Source organism: Rhopalosiphum maidis, chromosome 2, assembly GCF_003676215.2.
Source record: "Rhopalosiphum maidis isolate BTI-1 chromosome 2, ASM367621v3, whole genome shotgun sequence".
NCBI lineage: Eukaryota > Metazoa > Arthropoda > Insecta > Hemiptera > Aphididae > Rhopalosiphum > Rhopalosiphum maidis.
This window is the reverse complement of record NC_040878.1, coordinates 42,638,510-42,661,157: the sequence shown is the minus strand read 5'-3', so window position 1 is coordinate 42,661,157 and position 22,648 is coordinate 42,638,510. Positions and strand designations below refer to the sequence as shown.

The 22,648-nt window shown below is 31.6% G+C and overlaps 1 protein-coding gene across 3 annotated transcripts in view; it reads right to left on the bottom strand.

The window, feature by feature from the left end:
• LOC113553481 (rap1 GTPase-activating protein 1) overlaps positions 1–22,648 on the bottom strand; it is a 157,306-nt gene that overhangs the window by 52,233 nt on the left and 82,425 nt on the right. For all 3 annotated transcript variants that reach the window (XM_026956833.1, XM_026956834.1, XM_026956836.1), the window contains exons 2-3: positions 13,429–13,504; positions 4,191–4,283 (exon numbers count right to left, since the gene is read on the bottom strand). In XM_026956833.1, coding sequence (XP_026812634.1) covers positions 4,191–4,283; positions 13,429–13,504 — 169 coding nt within the window. The remainder of the gene's footprint in view (positions 1–4,190; positions 4,284–13,428; positions 13,505–22,648) is intronic.

Genomic DNA, 22,648 nt, shown 5'->3' with positions numbered 1-22,648 from the left:
ACTTATAAAACTAAAAAGATTAACAATCATTATCTAGATATTTCCAAACTTATTCTTGTTGATCATCTATTGTTTCTGAACCATGACCATTGAAATATTTTTTCATAGTAAGTATTAATGAAATATAATAAAGATTATTATTATAACCGCGGTCACTGTTTAAATACCAAAAGTCGACTATAATGTATTATGTCAATGTGACAACATGGTAATGTATATTATTTCGATCGCTCGATTTTAATACATTTTGCAACTTTCGAAGTTGAATTAGTATATGCACAGACATACGATATATTCGTCATCACGTTCAGATTTTGAATATAAAAAACAAAACAATAATCTAATTCGTAAAACAGAGGTTTGAATATCATGGTCACAGTCAATTACGTTGTATTCCCTAGAGCTTGCGCGAGTGATACTCGAAATATATTTATAAATATCATGTACCTATATTATAATGTATACAGCCATACAGGTATATCTACGTCATACACAGATGGAGCCCCTCAAAACAATCATCACAATTACCATCACCCTAATAACGCTTTATCACCGTGAAAAAAAAAATTATTGTTCACTACCATGTTATATTGGTAACTGTCGATCGGGAACTAAACAATATAATTTAACTTGATAAATGTCATTTACAAATTATAATATATAGTACCTACAATATTGTATTATTTACACGCAAAGGTGGATTATTTTCATTTTAAATGATAATAACATATTCTTTCAGAATATGCAGAGCCTGGACCTTTTGCCACTCCATCTCACCCTACTACAAGAATTTTTTTTTTTATCCAACAGTCGATTTCAAAAGGGTTATGTATTTAGAAGTTAGAGTTGAAATTTTTGAATAATTATAGTAATTAAAGGAATATAGTCTAACCGTTTACCTACTACCTTCCCAAATTATCCCGCCCAAGGCGGTCAACGTAAACTAAACGGACTATAAACGGTATTACGACATTAAATACTCAGGTGGCGTGCTCCTATATTATAATAGTACATACGGTGTTACATAATACGGCGCCTCACGTGTGCTTCGTTTATATCTGATTTCTGTAGTAGTCATGGTACAACCCACGATGCTGTACGACCATCAATACATTTTCTGGAGTCTAGATTTTCACTTTAATTCATCGTCATAATATCGGGTCAGCAGATAGGTTATGGGACGTCAGGCACAGATGTTTTGACGCTCAGCTCTCGATCCTTAAATTTCATCTCTCTCATAACCCATCACCATAGCGCAAGGTAATTTATCGAGTACAGTCAGGTGTGACACGTGTGGTGAGATAAACTGCGAGCGTCGCTATAATAATATGTTATAAAATAATAATTGAAAGTTTATTGTTACATCGCGAAAGCGTAATAACCGGGTTGTGTGTCGCGAGCCACGAATGACACCGTATCGCCATCGTGTAATGTTTTATAATATGTTATATATATGTACGGGCACGTGACGGGAATGTATAAAATAACGACACACACGCGCCGCATTACATAATATGGTACACACGATAATATTATTATTATTATTATCTAGGCCGATTTGAGGACGAAATCGTCGAGCCGAGCGCACGCTAAATATAATAATAATACACCCTCCGCCCGGACGCATCGTGAAAGACTTATAGGTAAGAGCTATTATCGTCGTGATTGTAATACCTACGGCGTTGCGTGCGGTCCGCCGGTGTGGGATAGCAATTAAACGATAAATCACAGATAGGCATATGGGCATTTTCTTCGGCCCGACGATCGATAGAGGACCGTCGAAATCATATTATTATTGTTGTGCCGCCGAATCGATAGTGTGCGTTTTCGGTATACGAACGGTATGTGTGCAAAAACACCAGAGTACACCACACCACGACGGCGTGTTTCGCAGTGAGTTTCGACGGACAACGGGAGCCCCACGCAAATTAATTGCACGCCGTTCGCAAAAAAAAAAAAAAATAAGGAAAAGACAAAATAAACATATTTCATAAGAAAATTAATTTCAAAAGAAACGTCTCCCAATTATTTTTAGTACCACCGCGTCGTTGGTTTAATTACACGGTTCACAGGTTCAGTCTACTTGGTGGACCGGAAAGTGGCGAGTTTAAACATTGTTACACTCCACACAATATAATAATAATAATAATAATAATAATATCAAACGCTCTTTATAATATTGTATATTTTATTATTGTTGTTATTTGTGTTCGAATAAGAAATTGTAATTTTGGTTCAAAGTATAGTCTTGCAAACGGGAAAAATACTTTACGCTAAAATTTGGTGGTTAGAATATTATTATTATTTCACGCCACATTGGGTTTTATCTTTTTTTACATTACACATGTGTGTATAATATGTCGCGGGTAGCACAACATGCGTGTGTACAATATATGTACAGCATTGTACTACAATAATAATTATTGTTAATATTATTTATTCGTTAAAGCAAACCATCTCGTCTGGATTGCAAACTTATTATGCGCTACAACGGCTATAGTTGACATATTATTTTGTGTTTTCATCGTTTACGGTAATGTTCCGCGACTGGAATCTGACTCGGCTTGCCAGAATTCAGAAATATAATTACAATTAAATGCTAATCGTGAAATGTGGTGTTCGTTTCGAAACCATCTCAATCCGGTCCAGACGTTTCCGATCGAAAAATCTCTTTGCGATATAATTAGTGTTTGCAATATGTCAGCACAAATAAAAAGAGACAAATTAAATTGAATCAGCGTGGTTTAATACGCTTTGTATTATTTTATTAAAGTCTATTGAATCGAAGGAATTTTGCTGATAGCAGGTTAAACATACAATGTGTCTTTGTTTCATTTCCTGGGCTAAATGTCAAATCTACACTGCGATCCCATCACTAATTCCGAGTAAACCTTATTTGCGTTTTTCATCTTTTGATTTTTATATATTTGTCTGTACGTACGCTGTAATTCTTCGTTTTTATTTTCAAAACGTTTCAAATATGAAAGTAAACCGAACAATTGTCACATTATACTTATTTGTCATTATAATTGGTATAATGCGCTTTAGTAACGAAATGACACCTTCAGTTTTATACATATAAATGGATAATGGTCTCGCAGATGTTAACCATTTTTTGCTGAGCTTTATATGTACTTGTGATAATATTGTTTATTCCAACCCGATAATATTATACTCGCATTTAAGTTTAAAATAATAATTTGTCAATAACCTGCTCCGAGATGATTTTCCTTCGTATATCAGGAAACGACGAGTAGATGAAATATTTTTATGATTGTATTTTATAGTACTGGTAATTTCTAATCGATATTGTCCAGAGCCATTTTATAATTTGATATAAAGAACGCCAAATAAACCAAAACAGTATAAAAAAAATATTTTTAAAAATTAATCAAATTTGTTATAAAAAATTATATTTTCGTTATATTTTATGTAACTTGTGTATTATTAATCAAAAAACTGTTATTAATTATTATCCAAGAAACAAATTTCCAAGAACAAAATTTGTGAAAACGTTAAGTAGATTGTTGATTCTATGTATACTCATTATATTACTTTCATTTATTAATATAGTACTATATTTATTGATTTTTAGAGTGAAATATTAATATAATTTTATCATACTTTATGTTGAGAAAATTTGATACAAAATACTTTTAAACTTTCAGGTTAAAGATAGGTAACCTTGGTAACCTTATTAGTTGTTTATCTATAAAAATAACTAATAAGTAGTAATAGTAAGTATGTATTATACTTTGCATGCACATAAACTAATCAGCATATATTTATTTTTACTCATATCCTTTAATTTAAGACTATAAATACCTATACGTTGTCTAAAGGAGTTGAGTCGTCTCCGTTATTAAATTATAGCGATATCCGATACCGTGACAAGACTAAATATTTTAGTTAGCGCCTGTTACTATAAAGACGACATCATATAATACACGTCAGGTATACATACACGTGCTATTTAAGATAGCAAACATGTTATACGGCTATAATATTATGCTGTTATATTGTGCAGAGTATAATATTTATTATTATTATACAGTTACACTTATCGCGGATCTCGCAAAAGAAAATGAAAAATATTTTTAAAGAATCAATATATAAAATTATGGTATAATAAGCGTCTTAATTATTTAGTTGCGTACAATACAATCAATTAAAATAATGGATTAGCTTACTTGAGCGAAGTATGGTGGTAGAACACATCTCTGGTCATCCAATCGGTTGCTCTGAACTCTTTCGAGTAATTCGAACAAATCTTGAGTCGCACACTGAAACACAAAATCAATTTCCTTAATAAATTGTATTTTTTTTATCCAATAAACAACATGAATTTTAGAATACCTAAGAAGTATTAATACATTTATACATGAATTGAATTAATCCCAAAACCAATTTCCCGTCTGGACTCGAAACTCCAGATTAGTGTTAGGGAAATGACCTGAATAATGCAATTAAATGGCATTTTGACCTGTATAATTACTCGTCTGAATCGTTCGTTTTGAAACATACCTATGCAATGCCCTTTCCAGAAAAGGTTATAATTAATAATGCTTTTTGATTAAACAGATTTTTACTTTTAAATATTTCACGAGTGTTATTTGTTTTAAAAATGAGTGAAATTCAGTTTTTGTTTTCGCCAAGCAGATATTCAAAGCCGCTTTTTAAAATAAACCGAATAAATGGAATTTACATCAATGTATCCCTTGTGGAAAACATGTACGTATGATAAACAACATTCGTCAAATGATTCGTTCACTAGAAATTTCACAAAGGTATTCATTATTTACCGCCATCGTCGTTAACGCAATACATTAGAAATTCTTTCAAACTGTGCATTACTAAGAGTTTAATTATGGTTCTAAAGTTTTGGTCCTATTTATATACGATCGGTATACACGCAACTATGATTATTTATACTTAATACATTTATTATACAAAGTGTGCGTCTTTGTATAGTTAAAATCTAATAATTTATTGATGAACAAAAAAAAAATTACCGTCAACAATAGGTTTGTTCACACATACGATTTGTTATTCGTGATTAATAATCGTGCAACTATAGGTAGGTAATTGTTTTTATTGAAATATATCACCGCTCGTTTAAATTTTAAATAGCGCGTTTAAATTGACAGTGACGTATACAAATATATTGGATGGATAAAATACGTTCATATTTGAACGACGCAAAAACCGAAATTGTTGACGAATCCACTGAATTCCCATATTTTGTTGTGATCCAGTACTCATACATGTACAAGTAGACTTATAGACAGTAGTATAATTATATATGTATCTAAATTACATTATATTATACAGTAATATTCACGTGCACGAAAAGCAGCGGTTTTATAAAAGAGCAGTTTGTCCGTTTTCTGCGTTTTATTTGCATAAGAAACTGTTCTCACGTGTCGCAAGAGGCTAGAGCACTTAACATATATTTTATACTATTATATTGTGTATGTATTAATGTATTATACTTGCACCGGATTTCCGACGCTCAATCGAAATCTCAGTGTTGACGTAAATATATTATTATGTTGTCCGGTCGAGCACCATAATATATATATTATATTGTTATTTATTATAAAAGAACAAAAAAAAAAAATAGTGGTTCTGACCACAGACTTATCAATTAAACGGGACTGCGTTGCTTCTATGAAATATTTTTCAGCCGAGTGATACATATTGGCGACTAGAAGAAGTAACAGCTATTGTCCAACGGTGTGTCGTGAATCATATTACAACAATGATCAACAGTGCTATAGAGTTTTTTTACCCACCCACCCGCTATTTTCTAACATATATCCATTATCTAGTGAAAATCAGGTGGTACAATTGGTGGGCGGAGAAAGGAATGACTAACAACTTATAACAACTAAACATATTTATTTAAGTTTTATTTTGATACCTATTATATCATTTATATCTATCTATTCACAATCACAAAGATTCGCATGTTGATTTGTACTTTAAAATTCATAAAAATTAATATAATGTATAATTTATTTAAATAGATACTTATAAGATTTAGAAATGTAATATTTTAAATTTTATATTTCTTACAAAATATAAGAATATAAATTAAAAAAATATTAAGTTATCGAAAGTATTTATTTACTGTAATATTCTTTCGACCACTCACACTAAAATTCTAATTGATAATTTAGTTTTTCTTTTTATTAATATATTAGATACGCTAGTTATGAATCATGATGTTTTTATCAATTTGATACAAATAATAATATAAACACAAATTACTATATTAAAATGTACAATACAATATTAAATAATATTACAATGTGTTAAGTAGAAATATAAGTTATAATTACAGTTAGGTAAATATGGTCTGCATAGATCCCTATTCTATAGATACCTTTACTCTGTTTTTATAACCAATCGTAATTGCTGTTACCCCCAATATATTATAATTTAACTTTGGCTAAAAAGAGCACTTAGTTACTACTACGCTACTGATATCACTGTAGTTATACTGATAATATCTGATATCTATACCTCACGACCACACGAATTTTATAATACTCATCAATTTCTTTGATAAAATAAAAGCCATATTAAATATTAAAGCTAATGAATAATAAAAATATATATCACTTGATAGTATCTTTCAAAAACTAAACCTTTGATCTTTATCACTTTATTAGTAAGTATGAATATGTTTATGTGGTATATTACGCGATTCTAATTTAATTAAATATACGTATTCATGATTTTAATCACAGTCCTAACACGCTATACCTATATAGTATAATATTATAATACAAGTTATCAACTTATAATTTACAATTAATTAAACATGATAATTTTTTTAAAGATACTTATTCATTTTCTAAATAAGTATTATTATTATTTATAACATAGTTTTTCATTAAAAAACAGCATTTAAAAATAAAATAAAAATATTTTTACATACAATATTATTACAGGCATTTTTATTGTAATAATTTTTTAATGACGGGATACATAATATAGATTATTTATACCAAAATAAAATGTATTTCGGAAACTTTCAAAATATAAAAAATATCAAATTTCAAACGATAAGTTAATTAGTTACACCTAATAAGCATGTATTTAAAATTTGGATTAGTGGATCGGAGTGACACAAAGTTACCCCGGAAAAGTTGATTCTCTTCTGCACTTATTTAAACATAAAAAACTTAATACTAATTAGATTCATTTATTGTATTAATATATAATTCAAGTGTACATATCGCTTACCAAAGATAACCTTATATGGCTGCATAGTATATAGAGCAAATGATTCACAGTTTCGCCTGAACACAGCTATCCGGTTTGATTTTTTTAGAAATATATTCGGTTCGTGTACAGGACTAAACGCTTAAATTACATACGGACTAGAAGTTTGTTTTCGAGTAGTAAGGTATGTACACTGTTCTGGGCCGGGGAAAAGGAAAATGTATATTTTCGGCGGAAACGGATGATGCCGATTTTACTACCTAATTTATGTTATATTGTTTCGCGGAATGAACCAACGCCAACCCGGTCGGAAAAAAACACAATATAATACCTATTATATTATTAACAAATAAAACAAGCCACCACCTACAAGGACACGGTGTGTATGTCGTACGGAATATCAAGTTTTCCAATAATGTGGGACATAAAAAAAAATGAAATAAATCAATAAAACTTTTTTCTTATTTCACGGGCATTAGGTATAATCGTAAATGAACGTGGACTTGTGTTCGGCTACAAAGACGTATAGTGTTGTCGATGAACGCCGCAATCCATTATTTATTCATTTATTTCAAACGTAGTCCGGCTGCAGCAGTTTCGTGTAGTCGTGTGAGGTATAATATTATATTATTACGCACGTTGTATAATATTATAAGTTATAAATATTCGTATTTCTTATGTGATTCGATTATTATCTTATTTATACGTGTGTTAAACTTTATTAATGCAAGTAGATACCATAAACAAAACCGCAAAAGGACTTTTTAAAATATTCAATATAAACCGAATAATGTCATAAGTACCTATACAATATTATTTATTATTATAGTATACCTGCGTGATGTCGACCCCGGGGTCTTACCCTTGTGTATGCGGGTTGAGAAACAAAAGTCATCGAAAATAAATAATTCAAATAAACACTGTGTGATTACAATGTTTCAGTGCCGACGTATAATATTAACGAGAAAATCATCAATAAGTTTTCAAAAAAATAATAACAATAATAATAATATATAAAAATAGTGGACCAGATACCTGTAAAACCATTAAATAACGCCTCACATAATCTTCTTGTAAAAGTTTATAATCGATATAATACACAACTGTGTGTACCTACAATTGGAAAAGCACAATGAATAAATATTGTGGTGCCTGGTGAACTTGCAGCATCAGCGCAGCGCGACGAAAAAGTTTTTCAATAGATATTTGCTTTGCAACTTTTACAAAATATCTTGTATTTAAATTATTGCAGATAACAGTGAAAGACAAAAAAAAATATGCTGGCTCAATACCTTACGGAATATTGTGGACCGCGACAGTCACGTTTTCACTATTGGGACAATGGCCGAACTCGCTGTTCTGAACCTTCTGTGTATACTCGTACTACACTACTATATAATATAATATAATAATATACGTCGTGTATGTTTATTTATAAAAGCTCTCTCTCCATATATATATATATATTATACATGTATATTTACTATAGACAGAGTGTTGGTAATTGGTTTCAAACTACGTCAGAGAGTGTACACGATTGTGTATGTGTATATGTTTTTGTAACGGTAGTGTGTGTGTGTTTAAATTTTGCACTATGCCCGTTAATTGATACGAAAGCCACAAATTTTAATTATGCAGTCGTTAAAAAAATACACTCGTACATAATACGCGAGACGATTTTTCAACGTAATATTCACTAATAGACACATGGTTTTTCGTTTTATTTTTTAATGTTTCGGGGAAAATGTTTTATGTAATAAAAGCGTACTTTTAAGTTTTAACATTACATTTTTACGAAAAATCCATAAATATTGTTATTGCTACGATAAATCAGGTTTTTACTTTTTATTATTATTATTTTTATTATATTTATAATTGAAAACTAAATAGTAGTAAGACATACTTTTTTTTTCTGCAATGCAGTATTTTTCAAAAATGTTTGTGTTTAAGTAATATATATTGAGTATATTGTTTATTTAGGTATAGAGTTTATAAGAACTACGTATTTATAATATTTTGAAGATTAATGGAGTCAAAATTTACTTCGCATTCTTTCAGTGACAAATTATGTTTACATATTATTCAAATAGAAATAATTACTAATTATTAATTAGCTAGATACTATTCAATAGTTTTTGAAATTAAAATAGTATTTTTTATAGGTACAATGAATTATAGTATAATTATTTTTATTTTATTTTTTGTTTTAAATATTAATATAATGAAAAAATGAGATAGTTTGGATTTTTTAATATTTAATAAAAAAACAACATAAATATTTACATATTATATGGAACTTTTTATCACATAAAAATCCACACCCTAGTAATAACGTAAAAGATGTAATTCAAACGATATAATATATATCGATGGGAAATATTTATTATATCTACCCTTGATATTCGAAAATATTTAAAATCAATATTTATTGTTATTTTAATTTATAACAGTATATTATTTAAAAAAATTATATGTAGAGATACGTCAACACTTGGTTTTATCTTTTATAACTACATAGATATTATTATTATTTATTACGTATAAATGAAAATTAAAATCACTGAAAAAATGGTGATTATTAAACAATAAAAAAATTCATTTTTTAGGCGTGTTGTATATTTATATATGTACGAGCAAGTAACTTCCGTATCGTTCTGACATACAGGTAGTGAGGTAGATATGTATTTACGACTCTTGCAGTATAGTATACTAATAATATAATGTATATATACTTTATAGGAACCTAGGTAATAATATTATATTGTGCTCAGCTGCAGCAAGTAGTTGGCCGAGACGTCCGCAATCCGTTTCACCCAGAAGCGCGTTTATCTTTATTTTTTTTATTTGTTTTAATCATCGCTGAAACCTTAAGTGCAGAAACACACGCACTCGCATCTGTAATACAAATAATAACACCGTTTTCCGCTGCAGAGCATCGAACGGATTTAAGCAGCTTATACATACAGAATGCTCATATTTATTTTATTGGAATTTTCATATTTACTTAAAGACCATATTTTCAATTTCTTGATATATTTTTATTATTACTGATTACTTAAAGAGTATTTTGTGGCAATAAAAATTTCGTTTTTCTAATAAAAACTCTCTTTTTACTGTAAATTATTTAGCAGATAATTTTTCTGAATATTTTGATGTATTACAATTCAAATTTGAACAAGTTGATTTTGAGATATTTAACATTATATCTTTAAAATGATAAGTCCACGATAATGGCTTTAGAAGATATTGCATTTTAATATCTTAGTAATTTATATTTATAATTTATAAAAAAAAATAGTCCAAGTATAATAAATTCTAGGTATACATTATTTTTACATTACTTCTATTTTATATTTTATTAAAACCATTTTTAAAAAATATTGTCCTAATTATTTGATATAATTGAAAAATTAGTTATTTTAAATTAAGTAAATGAAAATTTTCAAAAAAAATAATCTATCAAATAATTTTCTGTAAAAATGGGTGGTTCTTTCATTTGAAAAACAAACGTTTGTGAGCTTGTTCCTCCGGATACTCATTAAGTGATACAAAAAATATCAAGAATTTAAGTATAGTTTTTAAGTAGACTTGATAATTCGAAAAAATCAGAATTCAAGTATAATATGAATTGTTATAAGAAAAATGGGGATGAGCGCAGTTGGTGAATCACTCTGTACACACAAACACATACAATACCTACACACCACACGACGGTGACATCTCTGTTTTACCTCCAACTACAACAACAACACACACATGGGACGCGCTTATTATGTTATTTTATTTTACGTATTCTTTTTCACTTTTCTGTCGCTACACACATATACGTATTATACAACTCCATATCCTCTTTGATACTATCTAGTCGCATAAATCCATTGGCGGGCGGGCGACAAACGACCGTTGTACGACAAGACCGACGCACACAATTTACTCTCCGCGAGTAGACATCCATCTATATATAATACGTACACCACCGCACAGATAAACAAACGGGTTTATGTTTCGTTGCGGTGTGATATACATGTGTACATATATGTTGGTATATATAATATAATAATATATAATATTATAAAATACGATACAGCCGGTGTCACCATTATCGCCGAGTCTGCTAATGGGTCTCTCGGTGGACGACTACGACTGTGGTGTGGTGGTGAAGCGGGGCACGTGGCTTCGACGATCGCGAAGGATCAGGCTTGGATTCAATATCATGTACCTATATTGATTTGTTATTATCATAATATTATTATTGTGTTCACCGGAGATTTAATAATATCGTAACAATGCGTGCGTTATTATGTCATCGTATAATGTACGAAAGTATAATATTATATTATTACGCTGTATATTTTACAAACGAGACCCGAATCCGCGCAAATTGGATAATATATGCGTCCAGTGACATCCTCCCCTCGGCGTGAAACTCTGGAACATCACGTAATTCCGTATGGCGGATTTTCTCGGACAATTATTTTAGGTGTTATTTTTTGTGAACGACGTAATTTCCACTGAACAGTTTGATTTGTATGCACGACGAATCGATTATTATAATTAGTATCTAAATATGACACATACAAATGACCATAACTCAAGTATAACAATACGTATTTATGTTATCTCAGAGCTAGTGATTTTAAACAACTATTTCACTGGATAGATGAGAGTGTTCGCCTTTGTCTCTATCCACTGCAGTAAACGTGCACAATATTGATATATTGCCGCATAGACATTGAATTGTAATCCCTCATTGTCAGTAACATTTTTTAATTTTTTTTTTTCAATTCTTCAGATCATCCACAGCCCGTTGTTTTAAAAGGTCGTCATTCTCATTTTTATAATCTCTCTAGAAATTTGTTCCCCTATATGTTTAGTGAATCTTTTTCATCGTGTTCGTAGTTTCTACTTTACACTAAGTACCTAAGGATTACGTTTACACTTCAAGTGGAACTCTTGTTTTCAAACTTGGCTTTGTACGGTGATTGTTAGATGCAGGAGCACAAAAAAAAACCACTTCAGTTTTTTTTTATAATTTACAATAATATTTTAATATTTTATTATTTTACTCCATTTTTTTGACCGGTTTTTCTTCATTCAAAGATGTTTTTTTTTTAATTATTACAAATATTATTTTTGTATACTGCAAAAGGTAAATTTGTCAAATCTCTAGGTTATGTAAAATCTAACTAAGGTAGTTGGTCACGACTATGATTATTGATTACTATGAGCTATTGTATAGGCAGGTCTAAGCAAACATATTAAAATACGTTTCGTCCATGTGTATAGTGTCGATAAGACCAGTGTTTTCCTAACTTTTTTTATTCATCGCCCCTTTTGATGTTCGAAAATCTTACACCACCACTCTAATTAATTTTTAAAATGACAATTTTTTGGTCTGCATGACAACAATATTTTAGTTACAATGGTTCCTAAACATTTGTCACAAGAAAAGTACACACATTTTAAATACGCAATGTCGAATTAATTAATTGTATATGATATTACTATATAAATTATAAGTAAAATGTATATTATCCATCACAGCCAGAGATCGACAGTATTTTTATTTTGTATTTCTTATACCTGATATAATATATTTTTCATATTCTTATATAAAATAATTTAACAAAGCTAGATAAGGTTGTTGGTTTATGGAGTTTTGTGAAAACTGCTTCTACTATGCAAAAAATAAAATACTATTTAATCCCTAACGCGTAACCGAGACAAAATTTATTAAGCATTGAGGTGACATTTGTTGTACGTATATATATATATATATATATGTATTTATATAAGAACTAGAGTTCATTTAAAACTACCCAAGGGCCAAGATAAATTATTACAACACGAAAACAAAAGAATAAAAAGTTTCATTATAATATTCAAATCCCGGATAACTGAATTATGCATAAAAAGCAAAACAAATTGTTGTATCACTAATAAACTAAACAAATAATGTTGGTATTATTAAGTGTATATTGGACCAGTGTATACTTAGTACATATTGAATAACGAATGTAGTGTTTATAAATTAAATTAACTCTGCCACTGTGGAAGTGAAGTTTAATAAACGTTACGAAAGCAATTTTTGCTTTCATGCTATCCATCATTTAGACATTTAGGAATATTTTTCATTTTTTCCTAATATATTATATAGATATCTAGGTAATAAAACATCTTAGATAAATTACTTACTTTGGCTTTATGATGTCCAGTAGTGGCACAAGTCCTGACGTGCTGACAATAAAGCTGTCCATCAGATTGCTGCCGCCTGTAAATAGTTAAAAGCAACGTTAATATTAAATTTAATAAACAAATTAAAACGTATAATATAATAATATTTTATATTATTATGCAATTTATAATTACAATCTCATACGTATGTTATATATTATGGAATATTATTTTAATTATGATATATGATATAATAGGGTTTAGTTGGTTTACTATTTAGTATTTATAAAAAATAAAACCATTTAACTATATAATTCCCAAGATGTTTGATACCATTTTATTTTTATCCGAAATATGAAAAATTAACTCATTGCCGGGGTGGGGAGACATGTTATTTAGATAATTCAATTTAAGTATTTTTATAGTTATATATAAATTATATGTATATATAATATTAAATACATACATGTTATTGTCTTATCACGTCATAAAAACCATTATTCATTATTTTGTCTCACGCACATATTTTGAAACGCATTAGCTAGATATCGGTTTATATATGGGGTTTTTGTTGGAATATGACAGCCATAACAATGAAGGGGTATAATATGATCTGTATACAATATTACACTTATATATAGGATCTATTGGTAATATAACGAAGGTTATAAAAATGAATTCGGTTACGATATCTATATGGACATGCTACGATTCGAAAAGACGTCTGAATATTCAATAACATGCCTTAATTCCTAGGTCGTGATGTCTTGGTACTATAAAATGTTAAAAAAAAAATGGAAATAAAATATCCTCGAAACGGCTGCTAGCCGAATAGAACCCATATTTGGATATTATTTATGGCTAAACTTTTGTTTTGAAATATTATACATCGTGCTGACAAAAATCGCAAAGTATCTCCATAATTTTCGGCTTGTACGAAAGCAACTCCATGCCACTAGGTGTTATTTATTAGTCTGCGAACCGCTCGTAGACATTTTATCTGCGCATCATCTTACACTAATTCCAGAAAGAACGAACGCATGCTATTCACTCATTATATATTAACTACCTATACTATATGCACATTGCGCAACGTAACGATGCGAAAATACTAGTTGTACCTCGATCGCATTCGAAAACAAGGCAAAATGAAAATAAAATAAAAAAAAAGAGAAAAAAACTCGTAGGTACATAAATTGCATTGTATTGCGTATTATAAGTTGACCTACAACAAAGGTGTTCCATTAGGAAACCATGTCCGAGCGTGCAAAGACAACATGTTCTCTGTGTTTCAATTCATTTATTCCGTATACACATATAAACTAAATATATCTACAAACATATATAATATATATATATATATATATATATTCTTGGCACTTAAATAAAAATAATAAATAAGAAAAACGGTAAACTACGTAATTTTAAACAAACATATACACGGTGTTTTTTTTATTTAATATTTTTTTTTAATCTTTAAACGAAAAAAAATAAGATCAAATTTTCCCATGACACGCGCTTCTTCTATACCGCGCACATACACACATAATACAATTTCAGTATTGTTGCCGTACATTACCGGATATAATAACACTTGTATTTTACAGTATTTTGAATATAATAATATACGATTAGCCATAGATATCGTGGGAGATTTTCGTACGCCGTGTTTAATCGATTAAACACTCATCAATTGTATAAAGTGTTAAACAAATATAAAAGTGCGAGCCATCATCATAATATTATAATTTACTGTGGTATAGTTTATAGTCCGTTTAATTCATTATACTCCATGCGGGTTTACCCTATTTACACACATCGCATTTGTATGTAAATGCTTATCTCTGGGATCTAAACTTCGCAAACGTATAATATTACGGAGTTACTATATGCCTGCAGACTTTGTACTTTGTGATATAATATTTATGTGTGCGTGGTGACAATTGTCACAGATACTATAGATGCTCGATAGATGAAAAATAAATAAAAATGGAATATGGAATGAAATGTGTATACATATATAATATGTTGAATAAGGGTATAACGGTGTATATCCAACGAATATTTGATAATAATTGTAAACTGAAATGTGTCAAATCTTCTTGGTAAACTCTATGTCTCTATACTCTCTATACATGGTAGAATAAATGTAAAACATTTTTCTATTAGGTGGTCAAAACTAAAAAATGTACCAAGTACTATATATAGTATATATACAATCAGACCCCTGTAGCTATTTATAAAAAAAATGATCCGTCACTTGCCATATAAGAAATTTCAGGTAAAATGACCTTTTCCTTCTGAATCTTTTTCTCTTCAATATTATAGTCATAAAAATAACGCAATGTAATATATCAATACAATATCATCTGACGACGTATTAGATGATAAAATGTCAGGCGTTGAATACTTTTCGCGTTTCACTTCATAATATTATTACGTACCAATAATGTGTAGACATTACGTGATCGAAAACGAAAGAGATAGTGTGAGCATGCGAATAGAGAGGAAATAGGTAATTCATATCTATGATGTTTACAAATAAGGACATAATAACAAAATATGTGTAATAGATAAATACTACACATGTATTATAGATTATTATTATAATTCGCGCATAGATCCGTTTGCTGCGGGAATAATGTGGTAAAATATTAGAATATTTTGTTGTGTTTCTGCCCACCATCATGCGTATGTGCTAATAATTAATTCAAATAACACGTGTACGGCATATATAGGTATACACATTTTACTAGCTAATATGTAAGATTTTGCAGTTATAACCGTATACAATTACTTATAAAATAACGACAGCGTGATGCGATATTATACATTATTAATTTACCCACGCGGGCGTTTTCATAATCCCATTTTGCCTCAGAGTAAAGACAGTATGACTCGAATAGAACATAATAATGTATGTTGCTTAATCTCCGATGACCTTAATAACGACAACAACTGTCTGAGGGCAAAGGGTGAGCCAAACAAACAGTGGCTTGAGCGATTTTCACCGCAGATCTCGGTGAACCCGAAAACTCACAGCATCACGAAGGACAAACGCTCGTTTACGTCTGTCAGAGGCAAACACGTCTCGTAAACGAGACACACAATGAATCCTCTCCATGGAAACCGCACACAATCGGTCAGAGTTTTCCTTGAGAACCCGCACACACGCGTCCTCAAAATGCCGCACAATAGGTTTTCGAGGTTAAACGAAAATCGGTTTAGGACTATTAAAGACGTGAGGACCGCACGTATACAACTACCTATATATGAATACATGTATAATATAATACATATATATTTTAGAGTATAGCATAAAATATAAGTTATACATACATGATGTATACGCGCTTGTATACCTATATACATCTAAATACATAATATAATAAATATCGAGAACAACACCGTATATAAACCACTCGATATCCACATTATTATTAAATACAATATCGTCACGGTCGATTTTACTTCGTTAAATGCGTATAGCAGCGTGCTTAGACGCGTCTTACACGTATATTATAGATATTATATACGTATAACTAATTATTTTTTATCGTCAACGGAGTTTAGCAATTGACCGCACGACCGCCGTAGCAGCTAGCTGCTGCAGTATATATACGCCACTGACATAATGTTTCATACATATATATATACGTACGTGCCCGGACCGATCGTAAATAATAATTAAACTGACTGTGCCCGATATATTTTATTGTTGCTTGCAGATGCCAGACCATCACCATTACAACTGCTTAGCGTATTAACGCCTACGTCGTCAACGTACATCTGCAGAAATGGCATTATTTTTTCTTTACATTCATCATGATAAAGTCACTCGACCGTTTTAACCAAGAACCGACTAGTATTAGGTATTATTGAGTTATCTATAACTAGTTGTATATTATTGTTAATTACACTAGGGCTCTGATCCACCACTATAATAATATTATAATAAATATTTACGGTATCGTGTGTACGCTAAGTTTGTGTACTACATAATTATCGTTCGACCAAATAGATTGGCGAGTTATAACGTATTCATTCATCATGTCAGCATATTTTGATTTTTATTACATTTAAGGTTTAGATGAATTATTGCGATGGTTTTTTTCCAATCACTATACAATATATATATAGGTAATAGCGAGAGTATAAAAGACTGTAGTGTATATAACATACCTACTTATTGTGTATTTTTGCATCATTTTGTATTTACTATATAACACGACGCCCACTCAAACCTGGGACATAACACGACAAACTAGGCAGGCACTAAATCTCCTTGAAAGAATAGTGTGTGATCATACTTCATAAATAATACGAAGTTGTATGTTATTAGTTTGGTATTTTTTCCCAACATAAATCACATAGATTCGAAATAAAAATATAAATCAATCGGTGACATATATGCTTTACGTTAAAAATTAATCATTACCTATAAAGCAACTCATGGTTTAATTCGAAAATGGAAAACTAAGATCGGATTTCATTGCAGGAGTTTCTGTTAGGATCACAAAAAAAGTATCAGTTTAGGGTTCAAACAATAATAATAATAATAGTTTATATAGAACTAACACCGAAATAGGAAATAAGCCATAAAAAATCGAAACGTCTTGCGCCTTTATTACATGTACAGCCGTACAGGTATTTCAGTATAATATGTAATACGATGTGCAGTAAATTTCGAAAAAAAAAATACATACATTATCTTTGTCAAGTTTGACCTTTTGGCCGAGGTCGGTTTTCGAACTCGAGATGGTTAATTGCATTTTTTTCAGTCGATAGCCATTGCAGTCGCCGCGCATCTTCATCGTCTATCTCCTGCGTATGTGTAAATCGTGCGACTGCGATTTCAACTATAGGTGTCATCGGTCCCGAGGCTAATTATTAGCGACGAAGATAAGCCAGATTGATTAATTAAAAACTACTGTTCATATATATATATAATGCATCAGTGAGGTAGTGTGAGTGGTGTGTATAGTGTATGCTGTATACGTATACACAATGCTCGCGCGCGTGAAGAGAGGAAATATTCTGCTGAGGTCTTATGCTGCCACGGCAGAGTGCCGGTACATCCATTGTTCGCGGGTTCGACGCACTCAGAACTATGATACGCGGCATAGGTATAGGTATACACTAAACAATATTATAATACAGCTCCGACGAACGATCGATCGATATTATTGCCGGGAGAATTCGATTTGAAATATAGGAAGAATTTTTCATCACTGAGCAGACGCGCGGGGACACATGCACATAACAAAACATTATTACTATTATTATTATCATCATCAAATCCATATTATTATTAGTATAAGTATAATATAGCGTTATTTGTGGATGTGTGTTCTTGAAAGATCTTTAGATGTGCCGTGCCACGCACAGTCGACTGGACGTTTCACGCTCGTGGAGCGGTAACCGTTAGCAGCTATTGCCTATATTATAAACGCGTAGATAAGGTTTCCGACGTCACGTCGTATATGCTGAGCCTAGTCGTACAGGAAACTCTGGGAAAGCGAACAGAGTATAAATGAAAAAAAAAAGAGGAAAACCGTCAGACTTCTCGTCGGTCTTGTCGACTGGGATTTTCGAAATGTCCTTGTAAAACGAAATCGTAAAATACAATTTACAAAAACCGCCCGAAAGATCCGACGCACGTCATTGACAGTCGCGCGTATGACGTGCTCGCTTAATCTCACCGTCCACGTACACTGTTTTAACACGGTTTGCACTGCGTAAAAAGGTATTTTGACCTGCGTGTTATTATGGCATTCAATGTTCGGATGTAGGCACGTAACAATAATTTATGTCAACTCGGACCATACGATGATATTATATTATGTACCGGGGTCGCACGTGTCACCCGGCCCGTGTCCGCTAGTGATCCGAACGCATCCGCCGGCTTTAGATTTTTATTTTCGTAACCACCGTCATTGCGACCAGCGCCAAGGCGTAATATCGTTACTGCCGTCGTGGCCGCTGTATACACTAATACGTACGTAAAAAACGGATTTACCCGTTGCATTAAAATAATAGTAATTTGTAATAACGCCCCCGTCGCGCCAACTGCCGCCGACGTATGTAATGAAAATAATAATACAGTACTATATTATATTGTATTATAGTATATAACATACCTAATACTTAAACTGTACACATCGGTATACGCAAACACACACACACGTGACTGCAGACCGTAATAAGGTTTTATTGTTTCGAGACGACTGGGATATTACTTGGCGTGAACCCGTCACCAATACGGACATCCGGAGCCGGAGGGATTAGCCGGGCGCATGTTGAGCGTGACGGCGGCCGTTTCTTATTGGACGGAGTCGGTTCAGCGCGTGCGCGGCAGAAATGTTTAAAAGTAATAATAATAACAACGACGATAATAAATAATGATAATTATGAGATGGTAGAAACACGTAATAATAATATACATATTTAATACCTTCTTCGTTCGTTGTACACCTTAACGGTCGACTGCTGAGGCGTTATGGGTTAGCTGCAGCCCGTAACTTTATTAACAACTGCAATATTATTACCTCCGGTGTACCCAGGAAATATACGAAACGTGTTTCATTCCAGCCGTTCGCGCGGTGCAGTTTGATATTGGCCGTCAGATTTCATTATAATTATTTATTTTTATTTTAGATTCAGACATTCAGCTATACATTTGACATTAATTTGATTATTTTGGACTTGTGGTTTCTAGGGTTGCAGGAAACTATCTCGAAATATTTCATGAAGTATATCAACGTCAAGAAACTGTTAAAAACTACAATATAATATTACCGTTTTCAAAATAGAGACAATTATTTATACTATATAAATCAACGGTCTAAGAATTGTTTTTGAATGTTCCAATCTTTCTCGGGTCACCGGTCTGGTATCAATCTCTTTGGTATTCGTCTTGTAGACTTCTACTTTCTTACCTGTCAACTGAACACGTCATCCATACTTCACATACAATTATTATATTATTATCATCATTGTTATCTTCCAAAAATTGATTGTTTTTGGCGTCTCAAAAATTAAACTGCGTCAATACAGTCGACAACGGTCGTTCAGCAACAGCACAGCAGATTCGCGTGACACACGACGTGACTTGGGGTGACGCAGATACTTCCCACGACTATTCGTTAACGAGACGAAAGAGCAGAAGCTAGGGAAAGTGATAAAGAGAGCGGGGCGGACGTGATGAGGGAGCGAATACGGAATATTAATTACGGGGGAAATTGATATTTTAAACCGGAACATGACAGGTGGCCGTCGCCCTCACCGCCCATCCAAACAATATAAAATATACTATATATGAACAGACGATTACGGTGCGGCGGTGGAAGAAAGACAAAACGAATAAGGATATACACTTCCCCGAGAACCAAGTATATATTATTTATATATATATATATATATATGTATAGGTATGATAATAATAATAATCATAACGATAATAGTGTTATAAAGCGCGGGGTATACACAGGAAACGACGAAGGCTATCGGAAATCGACGGTTGTCACCGTCGGCGCGGATTACACTGGGCGAATTATTAGTATTATGATAATTTTTACCGAGGTCAGCGGTTCGTTTAATACTTTCCTGCATGTGCGAAATAATGGTGTAGATATAAATTCAATTTAATATTATTTGAGCGCCTAGCATACGGATCTATATTTACTCGTATATATATGTACTGGCTTTAGAATATACATGCGCACGAATTCGGATATAATATGCATATTATTACGGCGAGACGAGGTGGTGTAACGCCAAGAAGAGTCGATTTTCGTAGAAAATAAATGTATATCCACTTACTAAAAATATTAAATATATTATGTACCTATATATACCCAAAATATATACAAAGTGTACAAAATATGATGTAATATTTATATCAATTATCATATTATTCGGTCCGTACGGCATTACAACGCAACAACCGTAGCGATAGTAGTGGTTATGTATACATAAATAATAATATATAATAAAATACATCATAATCGTCATATAAAAAGGCGGAGAAAAGGCGAAAGGAGTACGCGTATATATTATTATAATGTTATATCATTATTGGTTATTATTATATTATATTTCGTATTCGGACAAGCACTGTTATGTTGGATATTAATAAAAACATATAAATTAAATTACAATTGTTATCAATATATTTATGCTCGTTTGGCGGTGGATATTGTGCACACTGTGCACACAGTTATACTTAGCTACGTCAATGTTATGCCGCACACCTGTTGTACGTTTGCACGACGCGCGGATTCTCCAGTTTAGTTCGGTCGAGATAAATATTTTTATATTTATATTCAAATAAGGGAAGGCATGTAAAGGCGATTAGCGTCATCGCCGCCACCCTTCGACTGCGTACCCATACATAAATATATAATATGATATGTGCTCTGTACGTATGGAGGGAGGGTACGAAGCGCGAGAAACGATTATTGTGACGTCATGCTTACACGCTGCACCGAGTGTAATATAATTATTATATCACGGGCGCACCGGTTAAATCAGATAATGATATATATTATATTATTATAAATCGTAATCACTTTAACTATATTATTATGGAACAGCTGAGAGCAACCGGTCGAATTTCATACGCCGCCGCGATTTCAGAACGATTATTATTATTACTATTTTATATTTATTTATCATAATCCGCTATACGTGATATCATTATATTATATCGTATTTATATGTATATACATCTAATACGGGAATAAACGATAGTAATATTATTATCACTGCATCACATCCGTCAATCAACATAACACAATCGCGAGTACCGTACACAATATACGTATCACTCACGAGGGTTGATTTTTTTTTAAATAGTTTTTTCTGTATAGTCTTTTTTCTTGAGGGTCGTTCGCGTTACGAACGTGGGCGAACGGCGTTTAATAGATCTACATAAAATTACATGGATATTATAATGTATTATACCGTGTGAGACGTAAAATCGGGCGGAGAAATGAACAAAAGTTTCAGTCCAGCACACGTGGTAAATGTAATATTTTTAATTTAATTTTTTGGTAAAGGTTAGTTCTTTTACATCAATCCGCTTCACAATAACACATCGCTGCGTGTTGCATTACAAGTAATACACCAATATACTATATATATATAATATTATCGCCTAACAGGTAAGTACAATCAATGTTACTACAATATAGATACGTTTATTTTTATTTATGACAATTATTGTTGTTTTGGCGCGGAA